This window comes from Artibeus jamaicensis, unplaced genomic scaffold, assembly GCF_021234435.1.
Source record: "Artibeus jamaicensis isolate MK-2021 breed Jamaican fruit bat unplaced genomic scaffold, CSHL_Jam_final contig_465, whole genome shotgun sequence".
NCBI classification, from domain to species: Eukaryota; Metazoa; Chordata; class Mammalia; order Chiroptera; family Phyllostomidae; genus Artibeus; species Artibeus jamaicensis.
In genome coordinates, this window is record NW_026521843.1 from 9,845,051 (window position 1) to 9,867,209 (window position 22,159).

The following is a 22,159-nucleotide window of genomic DNA, read 5'->3' on the forward strand; positions in this document are numbered from 1 at the left end:
AGCTTCTCTGGCTGAGCTGGGGCATTTCTCTGCTTCCCCGCAGTTCCCACTGCCGCCTAAGGTCTTAGAATTACGTTACCTGTGAGGCCCCCCCACCCCCGTGGCCATTTCAGTCTCTAACCGCTGAGTCCTCCCGCTCATTTTACAGGTGGGGAAACTGAGACCTAGGAAGGAGGATTTGCCCAAGGCTGTACAGCTAGGAACTGGAAAACCAAAAACGCAGGTCCCCAGAGTTTCTGAGGCTCTCTCTCTTCTGTTTACTGCAGTGACACACCACTTGCCTATAGTTTTGGCTAAACTGACAAACGTATGCACAATTTCTGCATTTGCCACAGAAGCAGCAAGCAGTTGCTGGGGTGGGTGTTGTAACAACTTCGCTTATGTAACGGCAAATTCTTTCACCCTTCCTCCTCCTCCTCCTCCCTCTCGGCTGCCCACTCCCCAGGCCAGACAACCTCACCGCACTGCTGTCATCCGGCAAAGCTCACGTGCAAGGAGGAACATTGTTCTGCTTCTGCCGGTTGCTACTTCTCCTTTCCCCTCTGATAGCTCCTGATAAAAACCACACAGTAAATGTTCCAGGTGGCGTCAATGGGCATCTTTCTTCTGGGGAGATCTTGCTGGTTACCCAAGGCCCTGCTCAAGTGGGACCTCCTGTGTGAAGCCAGTTCCACACTCTTCATTTGCATCTTAGTGATAACATGTCCCACAGGGTGTGTGCGTGTCCCTCTATGCTGGTCCTGAGCCTTACTTATCCTGTTTTACTTTATTGTTTTTAAATTTTAGGAAGGTTTTCACTTTTACGGTTGACGTTCAGTATTACATTAGTTTCAGGTGGACAGCGCAGTGGTTAGACGGTTATGTAGCTAATTGTTGGGAACCGCTCTGCCTGGTTTCAGGAGTTGTAACCCCCCTATGGCTAAGGCTGAGTGAGCGACCTCCAGAATTTGAGCCACTAAGGAGACAAAGCTTGTCTCTGGTAGCAAATGTTGCCTCTGTTTCATCCCCTGCCCCCAATGCATGGTCAGATAGTCAGAGACGGTACAACTTCTCAGAGGAGGGGCAACCTAAGCCAGACACAATCACTTGGGAGGCAATCATGAAAGGACTCGGGGGGCTACAAAAAAGAGGGAGTGATGGACCCTTGACCCCTGACTATTCTGACATAGCCCGAGTTCCCATTTCTGTCTGGGAGAAGCGCTTCCTGGCTCTAATCCATTGAAGCCTAAAAACCTATGATGGGGAAGGCGGTGCAGCCTTATAATAGAAAGGGCTGGTTCCACGAGTGATCAGGCCTAAGAAAGAATATGTAAAATCCTGTGAAACCAGCTTTGTTTAGAATGTTCTCATTTAAATGATAAGGGTCCAAGCAAGAAGTTTGTTGCTCAAAGTTTTATGGCTCTTTAGCTATCCGACCCTGACTGAGAATAAGCCCTCATAGTTCTTTGAATGCTATCTATTGTTTGATCCTTACCTGTATTCTTGTGCAAATGAACCCAATAAAAGCCCCTTGAGGAAGGGGCTCTCGGCCCTTCCCCTTGAGGGATCGGCCACCTTTCCTCCCCCAGCAGATCCTGTCTTGGTAGTTAGTTTCACTTTCATCCGTGGTGGACCGGGCGGGGCGGGGTGAGGGTTTTGCAGGCAAAGTTGCCCCCACAGCTAGTGAACTGACTCCTTGATAATGACCCCACCTTATCTTTCGTGCCTTTACCTCCCTTTCTGCACTCTGAAAATCCCTGTTTATTGAACCGAACTGAGAAGGCTGGGGTTGATAGGAGAGTTCCAGAAAAGAATGGACAAGCCCCACTTTTCTATCAAAATTGGACGGGTTGTAGTTTTCGACTCTCTTTTTTTGGAGAGGAAAGGAAACCCACCAGTGAGTACATCCCCTGGTGGGTAAGAGAGAGTGAAAAGTTTCCTCCTGGAGGACATGGGACACGTGCCCTTAACAGTATGGTTGTTAAAGAGAACAGGTGAGTGCACCACGTGGGTGTGGGTCATGTCGAGCCAGCTTCTTTGTTCCCCTGGGATTATATTAGCATGGGCGCGCAATGGACCAGGTGTTTTCTCAAAATGACCAACCAACTCCCCAAACTTTCATGCACTTTGGGTGGGTCTATCTCCCAATCAATCCCTTCTTTTCTCAGGCTAGACTGACAGCCCTCTGGACCAGAACCTCTACAAGCACCATTTTCACTTCTATGGCACATGGGCCTGCCTTCCTCTGGCCCCGCCCCCAACTTGATACCGGGGCAGGAAGGGATTTTGTTCTATCCAATGATCTTGCTAGCTTTTCACTTGTCCAGTGTAAGAACCTCCCGCTGTCATCAACTGACCAGTGAAAGAGACTTCCTGGCACCCCCCCCCCCCAACTGGCTGTTTTATGGTAACAGTTCCAGGGGCCTTACATAAAGCCGACTCCCAGGAGGATGCTGAGTGAGGGAGTAGCTAGTGAGCCACAGGAACTTGCAGACATTGCAGAGCAATACCGCCCAATAGAAATGTAACACGGACTACAAGTATCACTTAAAATGTTCTAGTCGTCACATCAAAACCCATAACATCATCAAATTAACTTGAATTATCTACTTAAATATATCCAACCTATTAAATCTCAGGTATTTAAATACATATCTGCCACACCCAAAATATTATCAGGTCAACCTGTAATTAATAAATAAGTTATTTGTGAACTTTTTAACATGTGTTTCCATTGATGTTTTCAGATTTTTGCATTTATTTTATAGTTACAGCATGTCTGTCTCAGTTTGGACACTAAATTTACATAGAAAATACTCAACCTGTATTCACTCATTTATTTATTTACTTACTTTCGTGGGCCTGCTTTGAACACTCTAATTTTTTCAAGGTAAACACTTCGGGCCCATCAATCTGTGTTTAGATTTCATAAACTTTCCAGTAGGAAAAAGCAGACTTATGCACCCAAGTTGTTTCAAACATGTATTTAAGTTGCCCCATAACTGAATCAAGTATTATTTCTTACGTTTGTTTTAGCAATCCTTATCATATTAAGGATCACTAATATTAAGTGAATATTAAGTATTCACTTAATTATTTTTTTCAGGCTATATTGGGACACAATATGACATGACAGTCATATGAGTTTTGCTACATGACAGTGTATGAGTTTAGGGTGTACACTGTGTTGATTTGATACACCTATGCATTGCAAAATGATTACCACCATAGCTAACATCTTCATCACACTACGTAAGTTTCTTTTTTGTGATGAAAACATTTAAGATGTACTTTCTTAGCAACTTTCAAGTATATAATACACTGTTATTAACTGCGAGCCCCATGCTGTGCATTAGATTCTCAGAACTCATCCATCTCATACCTGGGAGTTCATACTCTTTGACTGACATTGCCCCGTTTCCCTCACCCTGCACATCAGCTCTTAAATCCAATTTTAAATGAACTCAGATTAGATCACATAAGAAACTTAGTTCTTCAGTGGCACCAGCAGCATTTCAAATGCTCAGCAGGCCCCTGTGGCTGGTTACTGGAGGGGACAGTGCGGTTTGAGAGCCATCAGGAGCTGTCCGGGTGCCCACTGCCCACTCCCCAGGCAAACAGAAGGTCTGATCAGGGTTCAGTGCCCACATTCCGCAGCTTCACAGTCCGGCTACGGTGCTTCTCCTGGGTGCCCAGGCATCTCTCAGGCCTGGGTTACCCTGCGTCACCATCTTGAGGCAGGCAGGGTATGTTTCCCTTACTGTTGCTCACAGCTGGAGACTCTGGAAAGCAGCTCGGCTGCTTGATTATGTAACTCATGGCTGGACAGGCCTTGAAGGAACCAGGTGAGATCATGTCAGCTTTCCCAGGAGAAATGATATGGCTGGTTCTAGAAGAGCCTGTCCCTTTTTAAAATTCGTTGTATTGAGATGGAAGTTGAAAAATTTTCTAGAGTCTTTAAGTTACGCCTTCTTTAAATTAGAAAAAAAAACCCAAACAATTGGTTGGAAGGAATGGCTCTCAGTAAATGCTTATTTGTAAATGAATTACTATTACCTCTAATTATGTCAGAATATCCAGCAATGAAGCTCTTAAAACTGAAAAAAAACAAACACAACAGATTTTCATGGTGAAAGTTGTTTTCCATTTATACACATTATAATTAAAGAACAATGAAGTCCATGTTTATCTAAACTATCTATAGCGTCTATTTATTTTTCTACTCTCTTTTATAAGTTACCATTCAACTAGAAATTTATTTTTTTAAAGTGCTGGTGAAGTTAAATGTGTATAAGTATATATGTGAAGAATTTCTAAAGAATTTTAGAAAACATCCTTTAGGATTTTACATTCTATGAAATACCTCAAAATAAAAATAGTCATTAAAATGCATGCTTTTGGTTAGATAAGGTTTTTTTTTAACAGTGAACAACTTTTATTTGTTTATTTATTTATATTTTATTTTAATTGTTGTTCAAGTACAGTGTTCCATCTTTTACTCCCATCCCAGCCCACGCCCCCATCCCTCCCCACCTCCCTCCCATTTCTACTTCCCCACCCAATTTTTGTCCATGTGTCCTTAATACTTGTTCCTGTAAACCCAGGGAATTTCAGGGGAAAAGGGGAAGGGTTTATAGATAAGGTTTTTTAATAATCATACGTTTGTACTCTTTTTTAAGGAAAAAAAAAACCCATGTAATGATTGCCACAAGGTGGCGCTAAAATCTAATGAACATTCCAGTCTCCAGTTTTCCTCTGGGGGGAGTTGAGGGGAGATTTACGGATCTGTAGGAGATACAGGGCAAAATAAAGACCAAATACCTTACGAGGAAGACCGGAGACAGATTAACACCCTTCTTTTGTCTGAAGGATAACCTCCTTCTCTCACTGGTGCGGGTATCTGTTATACAATGAATCTGTGCTGTTAAGTTAATTATTAGAATGATTTGTTCTTCTAGACCATCAGTTTTATCCTTGCCTTTCAGTGGGAGTGTACTAGGAAGGGAGGGGACTGGTACATCACCTAGTATGGAAAAGTTCGGCCTGTGAGTGGAGCAACCTTTGAAGTAGCCAGTCTCCTCAGAGCCTGTGTGGGACAACAGCATCCTGTACAAAAAAAAAAAAAGAGAGAGAGAGAGAGAAAGAGAATACCATGAAAAGAAGTTGCTGCAGAACACAGATTTTTCTGTCTGTTTACTTTGGCATATTTACTGAATATTTTTAGAAAGTATTTTGATACGGAAACTCAAGCCTGGAACACCTCATATGATATGTCTGAGAATCAGAAAACAAAGTGAATTAAATCATTCTTCCTGATTCTTTGTATTTTAGTTTAAAAAAAAATACATGGCACAAACTTTAATTGTTTGATTTCTTAAAATATTTGAAGCTTAAGAACATGGCCAAGATTTCTAACCTATGTTAAGACCAAAGAAAGCAGTGTTAATGATACAGCTATAAAAGGTTTTGAATAAAAAAAGAAAAATTCAGATAAGAGTTTTCTAATAGGCCAACCAAAAAAAAAAAAAAAAAAAAAAAAGAAAAAAAGAAACAGAAAAAGAAAAAAAAGGAGGAGGGAGACAAGAAAACATTTCCAGATTGGAGCCATAATGAAACCAAGGGTCTTTATGACTTTGATTACATTTAGCTTTAAATCCTGGTTCTAGAAATCATAGTGCAGTCTCTCTACACATGCCCTTCAGAGACCTAGCCCTTCCCCCTGGATAATCAGCAACCCACAAGGCAGCAAAAAACAGTAGCTGAACCTAATGGTCACAGTTCTGGACTTCTGGCAGGCTAAAGATAGCATCTTGACCTGAGTTATGTTCCAGCTCCAGAGCCCTAAAGGCTCTGGTGGAAAGGCTTCCTGGTTATTTTTCCATGAAACCAGACAGAGGGATGGATGATTTAATGGATTTCAGAACTGTCCTCAAGACCTGAAGAAATGATTTATTATCCCTACCTCACCTCTAACCAATCAGCTCCCAGCATGATCTCAGACCCCCTAACCCACAGTGTCTTATGATCTTGTCCTACATAATCAATCTGTAACCTACATGCCATCGGGGACCAGGCCCTTTTTTTTTTTTTAAGCGTTAGCTTCCCATTCTCCTGGGTGGTGCCGTTCATAATAAAATAGCCAGTCTTTCTTCGCTGCAATTCTCAGTGTTTGGCTCTGCTAGTGCCGGGTGGACAAACTGTTTCTGTTTGATAATACTAAACCAGCGACCAAAATAACTTACTTTCTCCCATGGGATCCCACTGTGGAAAAAAATTATGGACTCACTGACAGTTTAGTTCCTTAGATCTGAAAAACAAAAGCAAAACAAAACTAATAAGCTGTGCATTGAGTGAGGCTAATCCATTGTGAAGGAAGCAGTTCGGTGCTTTGAATGTGCTGTTCTCCATAGGATGGGCCCTGGGGGTGAGAGGCACAATGTCTCGTTTGACCTGATTTTCTATCTGTGGTGTCCACATAGAGACCTAGATCTCAATTTGTGAATCCAGATGGAAACCCCAGGGCTCAGTTGCAGCTGGTTGCATGGGCTTGTTTGGATGGCTGTGAAAGCAGAGTCTGGAATTTGAGGTAGGAGACCCCCAGAAAGTTCCAACCGAGTTTCTGAACATTTAGGTGAATTCTCTAGTCATTTACAGATTCTCGCAGTGTCAGGCATTGTGCTAGATCTTCAAGATGTGAGATAAGAAAGAACCCTGGCTTTCCAACAGCTTCGGTGTTAGAGAGGGAGGCAGAAATGCCTGATGTGGTGGGTCTCTACTTTCAAATCCGATAGGCATTGCCTTCCCTCTAAATTGAGTAGACCAACTTGCTCAGTTGGTGCTCTAGGCTTCCACCATGGGCCCTAACTTGCGTTTCAACTTTCTCCATCAAGTGCGGCCACACTAAGCTAGTTCCGGTTCCTAGAGTTTGTTATACCCTTCACACCTCTGCTTTCGTTCATGCTGTTCCTCCTTCCTGGAGGGCCAGCGCTGCTGCCCCTCCCCCTTTCTTACCTGCTCTGTCCTTTGAAATCCCTCAATTTAGTTCTTCCAGATCTGATGTGGGTGTCATCTCCTGGAGGATCTCTGTGGGATGGATGGATTGTGGGTGTGTGACAGGAGGCTGGGGACCCTGCACCAAAGGCCCCACCAGGACTACTTTGCTGTGTCCCCACCTTCAAGTTTCTTCCCCCAGCCTCTTGTTGCCTAATGGGGAGGCGGGGGAGGGAAGGCGCGCATGTGGAGAGGTTGAATTTTATTGTACATCTACTTCAGACGACCAGGTTCCGAAGTAATCATGCAAACCAGGGCCCAGGCTGTCTTTTTTTTCTTTTTTCCTCTGCTTCATAACTTCCTCCAAGTGGACATAAAGTTCTGCAACCAGCTTCATTCTTCCCTTTTCACTGTTCCTCTTTTCCCTAATTTTCATCTAGAGCCGCGGGCTGGGGGAGGGGAGGGCTGTAGGTGGTAGGACTTGGAGGGGCCGCGAGGCTTTGCCCTAGTTCAGCCAGCTCACAGTGGCTTGGGTGTCAATGGGTCCAAACCTGGGCTGCCCCAGGGAATAACCCGGTGAGGGGGGTAGGGTGGCCGAGTAGATCACGGAGGGGCCGCTTTCAAAAGGAAAAAGCAAAAACAAAATACCAAAAACTTTGCTAGGAAACAAATGTGTGTGTGTGTTTATTTAAAAGCAAAACCGCGTTAAAGAAGCCGCCCGGTTCCCCCCCCCCGCCCCAGGGGTCTGACCACCCGCTGGAAGTTTGCAAGGAAGAGGGGCATTTTGAGTGGGAGGAAGTCGTCTACACCCCACAAAGTGCACCTTTCTAAGCACCGCTCTCCCAGGCCCCGCCGACTCCAGGCAGCCAGTTCCAGGGCTCCGACATCGCGCATAAAAGGTGCGGTTAAGAAGGGAACCCTGGAGCCCCCAGAGCCCTGCAGCGCCAGCCGCAGCACAGACTCCTTAGTCACCGCCTCTCCCAGCCCCGCGGCCTGAGCCGTCAATCAAGTTTGTTCGGCTCCGCCTCTGGGCTGCAGCGAACAACCAATCATAGCCGAGATCCGCAGCGATGAGCTCAGTCGGCTCGCTTCCCATTGGGCGGCTATATTAAGAAAGTGGCCGAACTCTTTAAATAGCGGGCGCTAGGGCCGCAGCCTTCGTCTGCCACCGCAGTCTGGCCGGAGTCCTGAGCTTTCCATTCCTCCTGGCAAGGCCTAGGGAGGCCCGGTAGGACGCTAGGCCTGGTCCGCTGCTTGAACTACGGTTTGCACATAAAGGCACCGACCCCGGGTCCGGGGCGAGAAGAGCGGCCACCGCCCGGGAGCAGAGCAGAGACGCACCGTGCGCCCTATGCCCCCGCGCCCCCACCGCCCCAGCCGCGGCAGCCGGAGCGCACAGAGAGGACGCGCCACCGCGGGGTCTGGGTGCAGCTAGCGACCCTTGCCCCCAGCGCGCAGCCCGAGGTGAGCAGTGAGCGGCGAGCGGGACGGCAGCGAGGCGTTCGCGGACCCCCTCCTGCTGCCCGGGCCCGGCGCTCTCATGGCGGCCATCCGCAAGAAGCTGGTGGTGGTGGGCGATGGCGCGTGCGGCAAGACGTGCCTGCTGATCGTGTTCAGTAAGGACGAGTTCCCCGAGGTATACGTGCCCACTGTCTTCGAGAACTATGTGGCCGATATCGAGGTGGACGGCAAGCAGGTGGAGTTGGCGCTGTGGGATACGGCGGGTCAGGAGGACTACGACCGCCTGCGGCCGCTCTCTTACCCGGACACAGACGTGATTCTCATGTGCTTCTCGGTGGACAGTCCTGATTCACTGGAGAACATCCCCGAGAAGTGGGTGCCCGAAGTGAAGCACTTCTGCCCCAACGTGCCCATCATCCTGGTGGCCAACAAGAAAGACCTGCGCAGTGACGAGCACGTCCGCACAGAGCTGGCCCGCATGAAGCAGGAACCGGTGCGCACTGATGACGGCCGCGCTATGGCCATGCGTATCCAAGCCTACGACTACCTCGAATGCTCGGCCAAGACCAAGGAGGGAGTGCGCGAGGTCTTCGAGACAGCCACGCGTGCCGCGCTGCAGAAGCGCTACGGCTCCCAGAACGGCTGCATCAACTGCTGCAAGGTGCTATGAGGACCGCGCCCACCCTCCAGCCCTGCCGGCGTGGCCCCGCCTCCCGGGCCGGTCTTCCCAAGGACCGCACGGGACTGCCTGAAGTCTGCCTTCCCGCCTGGCAGCAGTGGCCTGGCGGCTGTTGTTCTGTCGCCGGGAATCGGCGCGGGAGGCACCGGGCGCCCCCTTTCCAGTGTCTGTGTGCGTCCGGCTGTGTTGCACAGGCCCAGGCGCCCCACTGAGTGCCAAGGGTCTCCTGAGCACCCTTTTCTGAAGAGCGAAGCCTCTTCAGAGTGTGGCTGTGTGTAGGTTCTGACTACCCCCTCCCACCCCGTCTTATTCCCCCCTCACCCCCGCCCTTCCGCCCCCCGCCTCTGGTCCCCGGAGAGGAGTTTGGCGCGGGGTGCTGCCGCGCCCCATGAGATGTTCGCCCATAACTGGCGAGCTCCTGCTGTCTCTTGTCTGTAACATAGACCACGGGAACTGCGGGAGGGGGGTGGGGCTGGGGAGGGTGGGGTGTTATATAAATATAGATTTAATTTTATTTTCGGAGGTAGGATGGTGTTATTTAATGGTGGTGGTGGGTGGAGTGACAGGGCATGGAACAGCCCTAGCCCAGCCTGGGTCAGGTGCCCATCCAAGCATGAACAGGACTTGGTCGTCTTTCCAACCCCTGCGGAAGGCAGTTGCCACTGACTTGGGGCTGAGAGGACACAGCTTCCAGATTCATGTCTCCTGCACGCCGGCCTCCAGCGAACCCCTCACCTGCCATGGGAAGGAGGAGGGAGAGTGTGCTGCGGGTCATTTTTGCCATAAGCGAACTTTGTGCCTGTCCTACAAGTGAAAATTGTTCAGTCCAAGAAACTGATGTCATTTGATTTATTTAAAGGCTAAAACTTGTTGGGTTTTTTTATTTGAAAGAATTCTTTGCACAATTGTTTCATTGTTTGACACTTAATGCACTTGTCATTTGCATAAGACAGTAGCATTCTGACCACACTTGTACGCTGTAACCTCATCTACTTCTGATGTTTTAATGGAAAATGATGATGACTTTTAAAATACGAGACGAGAAAAAAACCACTAATTTTTTTTTAAAGTGGCAACACTGTTTTTGTGATTTTATTTGTGCAGGTATGCACACTAGTTTAATAAAGGGCAGTTACAAGTTTTGGGGCCTCTTTAAACCTCCCCCCCTTTTTTTTCACAAGGCAGTCTTTGAAGCTATGTGAAATTTTCTCTGCACCTCTGTACAGAGAATGAACTTACCCCTAGCCTCCTTTCCCTCCCTTCCCCACCCAGTGGTACTTCTACTAAATTGTTGTCTTGGTTGTTTTTTATTTTTTAAATAAACTGACAAATGACAAAGTGGTGAGCTTATGATGTTTACATAAAAGTTCTATAAGCTGTGTATACAGTTTTTTATGTAAAATATTAAAAAACTATGATGACATTTATAAAATGACTCCTGTGGTTTAATAGTGTGTAAAAATACCCTAGTGAATTGGGGGTGAGAGAAGAATTCTGCAAGGCGCGAGGTCTTCCCACCGACTTCATTTCCCTGATAGTATGCACACTGAGTGAGGAGGAAATTCCTTCCGGGGTGTGCTGGGGTTGGGTGGTCATAGGAGACCAGGTTGCTCTGGTCCCAGTCCCAGAGGGAGGCCGAGTGGGTTCCCCAGGCACCCAGTGTCAAAACTTCTGACCTCTTGTGTACTGTCTGTATATCTTCAAAACAACAGGTCTCATGAGAAGCCTTGCTCCCTCTTCCTTGAAACTTGGAGTTGTCATTTGTGCATTTTCAATGTAGATGACATTTTCCCACTAATCACTGGTGTGGGGGCCAGGCTGTCTGTCTAGAAGGCCGGTTATGGCGTTTCCTTCAGCTGCTCAAGGGGTTGCCATGGAACTGTAGGTTGTTACCATGGGGCTGGAGCTCCTGGGTTCGGCCCAGATCGGGAGCTGACTTCTATCACTAACCTTTCATCTGAAGGTGTGTCTACCGAGAACCTAGAGTACTTTATTTGAAGAGCCGAGAATGGCCATGTTATGGACAGCACACTGGAGGTTTGGGCGGCTGTTACTTAAAGCTGGAGCAGCCACATTTGGAGAGTTAACCCTCGTGAGCTCTAATCTCAGACACTCAGCGTGCTGCAGGGGGCTCAGAAACAGACGAGGCAGGTTTATACTTGGAGACCACATGAAAATCCTGTGCAAGCGTGATGGCTCAGACCTGCCAGCTCTCGGCAGCTTCTGGAAAAGGTAGTGTGATAGTGCCAACCTCTCCTGGCTCCCTAAGAAGTGTGGTTTTTGTTTAAGGAATCAGCACTTCCCGGGTTTCTAGCACATAGTGGCTCCCTCTCCTCCCCTCTCCCCACACCCTGGGCGGAGACAGACGTGATCCTTTTTGAAGTTTGTGTTATAGCTTGGGGCTTCTGTTTCCCTGTCTCTCCCTGGACATCCAGAACTGTTGAGCAAGGCAAACCTGATTGCTGGTGACCTTTCACCCACTTAAAATACAGCAAGGGGGGTGGTGGTGGGGGCAAGGTCTCCTCTGTGGTTGGCCAAAGTTGGGCTTCTCCAGGCGCAGGGCTGGGAGGGACCCCGCTCACCTTCCACCTCCCAGCCTCTGCTTTTCTCTTCATTTTAAAGACAAAACTTCCCATTGAAAAACAAAATGTTGACTTGCAGATTTTACAGCTAGCAAATCCTTCTGTACCAGGGAGTGCAGGACTCTGGAGAAGAGCTCAGACTTGGGCTCAATGCCCAGGACTTGGCTTTGCACCAGCCAAGAGCCAGCAGACCCAGCCCCCTAAAAGGGCCTTTTCTGGGTTTCCTGCCTGCTCCAAGGTGCCTGGTACCTATAGCTGTCTTTTTGGGAAGTGGGGGGGGGGGTGGTAGACAACCACTCAGATGACACACAGGGGCCTGAGTTGTGCTTGTTTTAAAATGCATGGCATTTAATAATCCTGCCGGAACACACTCTTCTTGCTGCATTAGGATCCAACTGGAAAATATAAAGATGAATTGCTGTAGGCTGGAAAATCAATTAGGAACAAGAGGTAAAAACATCTGGTGTTACTTTTCGGATATGAAAATTCATTTTGCACATTTAAAATAAATGTGCTGATTTCATTTAATTGCCTGTTGAACTGTTTCATGGAGAATAGTGGGGAGTTTCATTGATCTTGGGCATTTTATAGCAAAGGGCATTGGCTTGAGTTCTCATTTAATCTTAATTTTAAATCAGTCTGGACTGTATTTCCAAGGTCTTTCTTACATGTGGTTCAATGTACATAAAACAGTGGCTTTCACACTCGGCCAGAATCACATGGGGGACTTAGGACACAGATGGCTGGGCCCAGCCCCCGGTTTCTCATGCAGCAGGTCCGGGTCAGGGTCTGAAAATCTGAGTTTCCACCAAGGCCCTAAGTGACATTGATGCGGCCCGTCCAGGAACCACACTTGGAGCAACACTGGCTTAGACTGAGGCAGGGTCCTTGTCAGTGCCCAGAGGAGGAGGCCATTTGGTTGACAGCAGCTCAGGTTCCTCAGATCTGGAGCGGTGGGGTGGCGCGCCCCGCAGTCCTGACGTCCTTAACCTGGGGAGCCAGACAGCTTCCCCACAAGGACCAACCCCACAGAACCCTTCTCTCGAATCCTTGGGCAAGGGGTCTCATGCCGTCTAGAGATTTATTTCTGCCACTCCCCAGTGCAGAATGCAACAGCACTGGGCTGCACTCAGCTTCGGTACCTACTCCTGAGACAGAGGATCCAAAAGCAAGTACCGTATTTTTCAGACTATAAGACACTCCGAATTTAGGAGGAATAATGGTTGTTAATGCAGCTGTTGAGTTCTGTTTACATTCACATTGATGAAATATTATGTTATTTATGTTATTAAATATTTTACTACATTGTTTGCTTCAAATTTTTTTCCCTATTTTCCTCCTCTAAAACCTAGATGTGTCTTATGGTCCAAGAATATGGGTAAGTTGCAGTCCTTGGGCCGGGCAGGGAGACCTTGAGTACTCAGATGAAAGCAGTAGGCCCAGGGCACCACAGGAGCAGGGGAGGTGGAGAGGGTGTCATGGAGGAGGAGATGTTTGACCTGGGTCTCAAAGCGGAAGCAGGTGATGTGTAGAGGGAAGCTAGAGTTCTGGGGAATAGCGATCCCTTGGGTGAGAACTACCTTCTACTTTTAGCCCCTTGGCATACATTTCTCCAGTCAAGGAAAACAATGTTATCCGCCAGGCCAAACACAGCCTCTCCCCTGCCCTCCCTGTCCACACACTGGCCAGGAGAGCAGGTTGGTGATGATGGTGTCATTGTTTTCTCTGTGCCTTCCAAGCGGACACAAGGACTAGCTTTGTGATAACCATGTTCTGGGAAATAGGACGCTTGGGCTCAAGAAGACTGTGACACCACAAAGGGACATTGTACTCCAGCCTGTTGGGGGATGGCCCCTTATCACTTTACTCTGTCTCTCTTCCAGCTGAATGGAGAACCTGGCCACTCAGAATGCTCTCCTGACTTTGTGGCCTGAGACGTAGCTTAGTTCATTCCTTCCTATTCTCTCTCACGGTTAACAAATGTTTACTGTTGACTAAAGGACTCTGTGCTTAGCATTAGACCAGAGCTTGGGACCCAGGGGACAAATAGGGAGGCATAGTCCTTCCCCTCACAGAGCTTTCAGTCTAGTAGTATGTCTGAACAAGTAATGATAATGATGATAGTAGCTAATGTTTATTGATGTGCACTAGGCATTATTCTAAGCCATTCATCTGTATCATTTTATTTAACTCTGTTTTAGTTATCTATTTTTGCATAACAAGTTATCTCAGAAACGAGTGACTTAGAACAACATTTATTACCTCCTGGTTTCTGTGTGCCAGGAGCACGTGCGGAGCTTCACTGGGTTTTCTGGCTCAGGGTCTCTCTTAAACCTGTAGCCAGTGTGTTGGCTGGGGCTGGACTTATCTCAAGGCTCGGCTGGGGAAGGATGCGGCAGGGTTCCCTTCTCACTGGCTGACGCCACCTTTGGATCTTTGCCATGCGGCTCCTGCACAGGGCAGTCACAACAAGGAAGCTGGCTTTAGCAGCACAAGCGAGAGATAAGAACAAGAGTGATAGTGGAGAGAGGTGGGTTGGGGGGTGGGGGTGGGCAGGGAGCAAGACAGGAGTCAAAGTCTGTTATATCCTATTTTGGAAATGACATCCCAGCCCTTTTGCTGCCTTCTGTTGTTTAAAAGGAAGTAACTGGGTCCAGTTCATTTTCAAATAGAAGGGCATTACCCAAGGTCACACGTGTCGGACAGTGAGATCATTGCTACACTGATAGAGATGGGTTAGAATTCCAGTTTTGGGGGGTGTCCCCCCTTGTATATAATGAATGTAAGGTATTTTTAAAAATGAATGCTGTTCTCATGTTCCTTGCCTTTCTTCTCACACCACGAACTTCTGTGTACTTTGTACAAAGTTAAATTATTTTGTCAGGTCATGAGGAAAGACCACAATCTCTATGGCTGAGAGAAGTCTCCCCCAAAGGGAAGAGACATTCATAATCAAACTTCTTTGGAAGAAGCAAGTTCTGAGATAGGAGCTGTGGTCTTAGAATGCGAACCTTAGGCCACAGGTATAGAAGGCTTCTTCTCCTCTCTGAGGACTCGCTGTAGGTGAGTTTAATGTACTTCTGGGTCGTAATAGGGTATATAGGGAGGGAAGGAGAGTGCTGCTCTGATTGGGTGGCCAGTGTAGGCAGAGATCCAATGAGAACCATCCAAGACAGTGGGCTCTAGGAGAAACTACATCCAATGGCCAATTGTAAGTTACACCTGGTGGGTAATTCATTCCTTCTATTCTTCTGGGACCTTCAGTAAAGCCCTGCTAAATGTTTTAGCCTGGCTTTAGTTCTGCTGTGGAGATTTCAGGGAGGCACGTCATCCATGTCTGGGTAGATGGGAAAGGGAAACAGCACTCCTAAGGTTTCCATCCTGACGGGTTTAGCAGGGATCAGAGCCAGTCCCCTCAGGACAAGGGCCATCTGGGATAACAGTCGTGGCGGGGCTGTTCAACCATTTCTCTTTACGTGGAGATTGGTTTCCTCCTTGCCAGCCCCACGTCAGGGTGCCTACAGGGCATTGCCCAGCACAGAGTTGAATGGCCCTGTGGGTCATCTGAGCAAAGATGGTGCTGTCAGGGTGCAGGTGACAGCAGGAGTGGTGGAGAGGGGATGAGATGATCCGGGAAGAGTATGTGGCATGAGAGGAGACTGCAAGTTAGATCATGAGCTGCACCATGAGCCTAGAGGCCACTTCTGCTCCATCACTGCTGGGTCCCTAATGCCCAGTACAGTGCTGGGCACATACTGGGACCTCAGTAAGTAGTACTTGAATGAATGAATGAGATGGCAGAAACTTTGAGAGGACCATCTTCTAAGAAACCAAAGGAAGTGACCATGGTGGGGAACAGCTGCTGTGGGGAATGAGAAGGCAGTGCATTGGAGAGCAACCTGGGTGTGGGGCAGGTCCGACAGTCTCCGATACTGGGAAAGAATAAAGCAGGTGAGTCACCTATTTTGCCACGAGGTACGTGGAACACAGCAATGACAAGTAACCAACTGTTTTCACTGCAGAGGCTGAGTCCTGGGCAGCAAGACCGCTCTACCCAGCAAAGCTATCATGGAGAATGGAAGGACAAGTAAAGAGCTTCCCAGACAAGAAAAAGCTAACGGAGTTCATCACCACCAAACCAGTATAATATGAAATGTCACAGGGTCCTGTCTAAGAAGAAGACAAACAAATGTGAACAATAAAATGGCAATAAGTACATATCTATCAACACTTGATTGTAAAAAACCAAAGTAGACAAATAAGCAGAACATGGATAGATACAGAGAATGTTTTGATGGTTGCCAGACGGGAGCACGGTCGGGGCAGAAAAGACGAGGGATTAAGAAGTATGAATTGGTAGTTCCAGAACAGTCCCAGGGGTGTAGAGTGGAGCACAGGGAATAGGGTAGCCAGAGAACATATATGCATGACCCCTGGACATGGACAATGGTGTGGGAATTGCCAGAGGGATTGGGGGGTGTGTAGAGGTGGGCAAAGGGGGAAAAACTGGGACAATTGTAATAGCATAAATGATAAAATATAATAATAATAATAATAATAATAATAATAGTAATAAAAAGAAGGTCTTCTCGTAAGGCCAAGCTTTGGGTGTGATAACACCAAATGAGAGAAGGCCTTCTTTAGACCCCACCCCTGGCAGAAATCACCATGTGATTGGCCCAACTGGGTCCCTGGGGAGATGCTGAGGGTTATCTTGGGATGAGCAGGCTCAGGGAGCACATTTCCAGGGCTGCGGGCCACCCCCCCTCCCGAAGGACCATGTGGGTGGCTGGATGTGCTCAGCCGCTATCACTGCGGGATGAGCTTGGAGTGTTTGCTGGAGGAAGCTGGGCCGTTTTGGATTCTGGCTTGGAAGCCTGGCTGGCCCCTGTTTTCCACTTTAAAAATTACAGCCTGGAAGTGCACGTCTAAGGACTGTGGAGTCAGGCCCCGGGCTTTTATGACTTCGTGTGACCTCTGTCCTCTGGCTGTCATTGGAGCTATTTCTCTTCTCCCTTCAGTCCTGAAAAGGGAAGAAACCAGTGTGACCAGAAGCACATTTCCCATCACTTTCTTAGTGATTGATTTCATATTCTTTCAGAGTGTGTTCGGCCTCTGGATAAACAATTGAACCCTTCTGGAGGCACCTAAAAGGAATGCAGGAATGCGTTTGCCATTAAATGGTAGAAAGATTATAAATGGGACTCTGACAGAATAAAAAATGTTATTTATATAAGTGCTTAAAAAGAAGTCACTTGTAAAGTATACACTCTTCGGTGAAGGCCAAATATGGGAAAGTGGGATATCTGGTCACAGAACCAGGCTGACTCTGTAAATGGGAAGATCCGTCCATCCACCCCCTTCCTCTAGGTTGAGCAATCTTGTGGCTAAGAATTTTCTCCAAGGAAGTCTAGAGTTATAGGCCAAATGGAGACCCAGACTACATGCACAAGATAACAGCGATATGAATGAGCCAGCCTGGGCTCTCTGAAGGTGGGTTTAGATGTTCCAAGGGAGAGCGACAGACTGCACAGTTGTCAGAACAAACAGAGGTGAACTGCAGTGAAGGCACAAGCAACTCAAAGGAAAGAAGAGTGATAATCGGGCTGGAAAGTCATGAGTTTTCCGGCAGGCCGACGTGCTCTGATCTCCTTCCATGTCAGAGCGACCAACTGGTGGGCAGTCTCACCTGTCAACCAAGGGAATTCAGAAGTCCCAGCACCATCATGAGTGGGGTGCAGAGGAGGCCTCAGAACCAACCTCAGCTGGGGCCGCAGACCCACCCGGTATAGGCATAACCCTCTCACCCTCAGCCGGGTGACAGAAGAGGTTGCAACACATGGAGTTTGCTGGGGACCTCAAGACACAGGGGTAGGAGGGTAGTAGTGAGTGTACGTCTCCCCCTCTGTCTTGGCACCTGTCCCACTCGATTGTCCGTCTCCTTCGGCAGCATGACTGGTGGTGACTTCGATGGGAAAACCGAGGGTTGCAGGCAGAAGCCCCAGCTCTGTCTATCACAATCTGTGCATTTACGTGCCAATTACTTTTATCTTCTCCTGCCTCAGGTTCTTTATTCATAGAATGGAAATAATTTTGAAGATTAAACAAAATCAGACCAAGTGCTAGGCACACACCCAGCTCATCCTAAGTCCTCAATAAACCTCGATTACCTTCCCTCTCGTGGACTCATCTCAGTACCTTCAGCACAAAGTTCAAGTGGAATGCATTTTGATGAGTAAGTAATTTGAGTGTATAATAATAGCAACCCTTTTGTTTATTCAACTGTAAGCTCCTGATGGCATTACGTCATGCTCATTTCTGCAACCCCAGCATCTAATTCAGGGTCTGGCACATAGTAGGTGCTTAGTTACTACCAAGCTACTGAATAATAGCTCAAATTTAGAGGGTCCTGGATAAACCGGAGATCTCAGGGAAGAAGTGCCTGCCCCTTGGGTCCCAGAAACCTTGGTGGCAGAAATTGAGCCCCTGGAGTACTGAGGAGAAGGCTACTGGGACCTGGGGACCAGCAGGATCACTTCCTTGGAGCACGGTGTTCACGAGTCCTCAGCAGGGGCTGGATGGGCTCTAGATCAGTCTGTTTACCCAAGGACACACGAGAGGGGCGAGGGGGCCAGCGTATAGAACCAGGGAGAGCCTGCCCAGCCTCACCTCGCTGACATGGCCACAGACGGAAGGAGAGCTGGTAGCATCTCCAGGTGAAGTGATTGCCAGGAAAAATGCTGCCAACTCCTACGTGATCAAGAAACATGTGCTAGTGAAATCCAGCCTTTAGTCCTGTGTGTGTGTGACCCAGGACTCGGCTGCTGCATTTGCAACCGGAGAAAGCAAGTCTCTGCCTATTACGCAGCTCAGCAAAACCATCAGACCCTGCCATGGAAAGGGAAAACAAAGAAATGAGGTGACTTGATCATCTGACCACAGCGCCTCTGCGAACAAGAGTTCAGTGCTTCATTTCTGCAGGAGTTTACCAAGCTCACCAAAGGTGAGCTGGGCAAACTGGTTCTCCTGGCACAGAGGTAGGAGCCAGGCTTAATTAGACTGCAGGGTTAGACTGGAGGAGGGCCCTTTGTTCGGGGTTGGCTCTAATTTTTTTTTTTTACTTGTTAAATAAGAATAAAAATAGTATCATCAGGGGTGAAGCACAGGGCAGGGTACAATATGGATATTCTCATTCGAGAGTAAATCCCTCTGTGTTCAACTTCCCCCCATTTCAGTGTTTCAGAAAGCTGACCCTGAATGTCCGTTCCTGGTAGTGCTTGACCATGACGGGACACGGGGCAGTGCCCAGGGGAGGTCTGACTGATGAATGAAGACTGGGCTGTTCCCGTCTCATTTGGGCAGGTTTTCTCCACGTGACTTGGAAATAGATGTCTAAATGGACACAACCATGCCAAATTCCAGGTTCTGAGGAGTCTGGGCCAGACTTGGGGGTGGTCTGTGGCCTGACGAGCTCCAGGCCTGAGGAGGCGGTGTGCTGGCGGTCAGTGGTGGAAGGCGAGGCCAGGGATGGTCACTTGTCTTATCGCGTTTGAAAGCCAAAAGTCTGATTTCAGAGCGTGGGTTGAAAACAGGCATCTGGGATGGATCCCTGAGCTGGCTTTTGACATATCTTCTTGAAACTACACTAAGATTTCTCAGGCTCCTCTTTGGAGACAAGGCCAAGAGTTAGCATACCATCTGAGTTCAGGGAGGCAGGCTTGCACTGAACCTGAACTTGCTTCCTGAAGTGCAGTGGACTGACTACTGGTGGTTCGGGCATTGGAGAACTAGAGGCTCAACTAGTCAGGACCACCAGGAATGGGTTCAGGCCCCGGCGAAAAACATTTTTGGGCCCCTTCTCAAGAACAGACAGGCTAAAGTGGGGTTTGATCCGTCTCCTATCTGGACCCCTGGGCCCTGGTAATTAGTACGGTTCCCCCCATCATCATCAGCCCTTCAGCCTGCCTATGTGCATGTGTGGCTGGGCGCTGGTGCTAATGAGCAGGGTGAGGAGGCAGGTTTGGGGAGGGAGCCGGAGGATGGACTCAGGATTCAGAGCCGGGGGCATTAGAGCCCTTCCTTGAGGACGGGCTGGGTTTCCTCTTTTGGGAAGGCCTTCTGCATCTTCTCACACACAGTCACTATGCCTTCGGGAGGTGAAGCCCATCTCAGTCTAGCTCATCGTCTGGGCCCTCTGCGGCTCTGAGCCCAGAGCTGATGGCAGGAGGAAGTGTGAAGGCATGCCCTCTCTCACCAGCTGCCCAAAAGGAAGGTCTGGTGCCCATGACCTACCCTCCCGACCCCCCATGTCTCTCACCTTATCCTGGCTTCACCAGCCTTTCACAACAAATTTGCCTGGGAAGCGTCAGACCCCAAGGCTGCTGGGCCGACCCCACACATGTGGGTTGTACACCTGTTGTTTGCCAGGTCCGTGTGAGCACCTGCTGGGGGACATCGCCGAGCACCCCGCCAACGTCCCCATCCCTGGGTGCTGCCTGTGCAAATGCCCCCTTCAACCTCTGGGTATTTCAGTAAACAGAATAGGGGCAAGGCTGCCATAACTAGAATCCCCCAATATTTGTCTCTTGGAAATAAACACATGCGTAAAGGGCAATGGTCTTTCCACTTTGTATGGCTGTGGCTGCTTCTCTGGGACTTGGGGGACTAGGTGGGTGTTGCTCTGCAGGCTTGGGGGTAAAGATCACTTCCTGCGGAAAGCCTTTCCTCAATCTCGCGAGACCCTGTGGGACAGCCCTCGGAGGTGCTCTCTGGCACCTTGCCTTACCCTTCTCCCAGCACTTGCCCAGTGTATTCCAAAAGCCAGCCTCCAGACTGTGAGCCCCTGAGGTTCAAGACTGTGCTCAGCATGCTGGCTGGGACCAAAAGGTGTGCATTGTGTGTCTGGTGACTGAGTGAGTTGATTGGTCAAGTCTGTGTGGTGCCCCAGGGACAGAACCGACAGGACTAGTTCAAGAGGCAAATTTTGGCTTGAAAGAAGAAAGACTACTATAGCAATCAGAACAGTCCAAAGAATCAGGGTCAAAGGTCAAGAGCTCCCTGTCTTTGAACATAGTCATGGCACAGCTGGTTGACCCCAGTCTAAAATGTTGTGGAGGGAATTCCTGCATCAGATGGGTGGTGCCATCAGGAGGCAAGACCCGCTGAAGGTGTTCCCAGGTGCTGGGGAAGTGGGAGGGAAGGGGAGGCGAGGGGCCCTGCAGCTAGCTGGGGTGTGCTCCGAGAGACAAGCCTGGGGTTTGTTTTCATAGATCTTCAAAGCAGAGCCCAAATGTCAAAACACATTATTCCTTCTCTTATTGCCGCTCTCATTCCTCTTTATTGTAGTTGTTAATCCATTCTGTGGCTCCCATCTAAAATGGCATCTCCTGGAGTATGAGGACCTGTCTTGTCATTCTCTCTCTCGTGTTTCTTCTTTCTTTTCTTTTTTCTTTTTTGTTCTTGGACCTGTCTTATCATTATTTGTGTCCCAGGTGTCTAGAGCTGGGCCTGGCACCTTTGAACGATGGACTCCACGAGGACCTTCCGTGTAAGACAAAGAGCTCATGGGCCTGCTTTGGAGGCAAAAGTAACACATGAGAAAAGAAAAAAAAAGTCGAGGGACAGTTTAATATTGAACTGTATGACTTTCTGGGACAAAGGTTGATTCATGAAGGAGCTCACTTGGAGTCTGCTGGCCTGCAACACGCCCCCGAAAGGTCTAGGGGGAGGCCTAAAGCCAGATGTTCCTTTCCCGCTGGGCTGGAAGTGCCAGCAGGGCACGGCTTTCGTTCACTGCTGAGTGCCTGGTGCCAGGTAAGTGCTCAATTAGTATTTGTGGAATGGAGGTGCTTTGGTTGTTGAAGTTTACTTTCCTGAAGCAGATAGAAGTAGTGTTGATGATTAGCTTGTCCTCCAAGGACCCACACAAACTCGCCCAATCCCCAGAGACGGGGCCGGACTCATGGGCACGAGGCCTGTGCAGCCGAATGAGCCTGGCCCTCTGGAGGCCCCCCGTACACAGTTTAACACGGCGCTATCGCCAGTTTGAAATTCTTGATATTTGAACAGGGATCCCACATTTTCATTTTGCACTGGGTCCCCCATTCTTATATTTATTTATTCCTGAGAAGGTTTTCTTGGGCACAGAGCGGAGGGAACCCAGTCCTTCTTGGCCACCACTTTCCTGCTGGCTGTCAGGATGTTGCTCAACTCTTCTCTCCTCTTCTTGGTAAGGATGTGTATCCCACCCTGTGTCGATGAACTTGAAGGCCTGCTTGTCCTTGAAGACCTTGAGCAGCTCCATGGCATGCTGCTCATAGGGGTCAAAGCCACCCACCTCCCGGGTCACACCCTGCATGAGTGTGGTGTGCTTGGTGAGGCCTCACGGCCACGGGGTGCTGCAGAGCTGTGGCTGTTGCTCTTCAGTGGCCACCTGGTCCCGCAGAAGTTACATAGCTAATTCTGCCCA

General features: G+C 48.6%; 1 protein-coding gene and 1 long non-coding RNA gene across 2 annotated transcripts; one reads left to right on the forward strand and one right to left on the reverse strand.

Annotated features, from left to right (window-relative positions):
* Window positions 1–2,758: 2,758 nt before the first annotated feature.
* LOC119054025 (uncharacterized) lies at window positions 2,759–6,289 on the reverse strand. Its single transcript, XR_005083427.2, has 3 exons — window positions 6,222–6,289; window positions 5,003–5,085; window positions 2,759–4,076 (listed from the first exon to the last, which is right to left on the reverse strand). It is a non-coding gene; the product is annotated as an uncharacterized LOC119054025 (long non-coding RNA).
* A 1,829-nt stretch (window positions 6,290–8,118) lies between these two features.
* Window positions 8,119–10,447, forward strand: RHOB (ras homolog family member B). Its single transcript, XM_037151828.2, has one exon. It carries the CDS (start codon window positions 8,510–8,512, stop codon window positions 9,098–9,100), a length of 591 nt encoding a protein of 196 aa, XP_037007723.1. The 5' UTR covers window positions 8,119–8,509; the 3' UTR covers window positions 9,101–10,447.
* Window positions 10,448–22,159: the final 11,712 nt, after the last annotated feature.

Coding starts and splice junctions, on each gene's coding strand:
- RHOB (XM_037151828.2), top strand. CDS start 8,510: ATGGCGGCCATCCGCAAGAAGCTGGTGGTGGTGGGCGATGGCGCGTGC.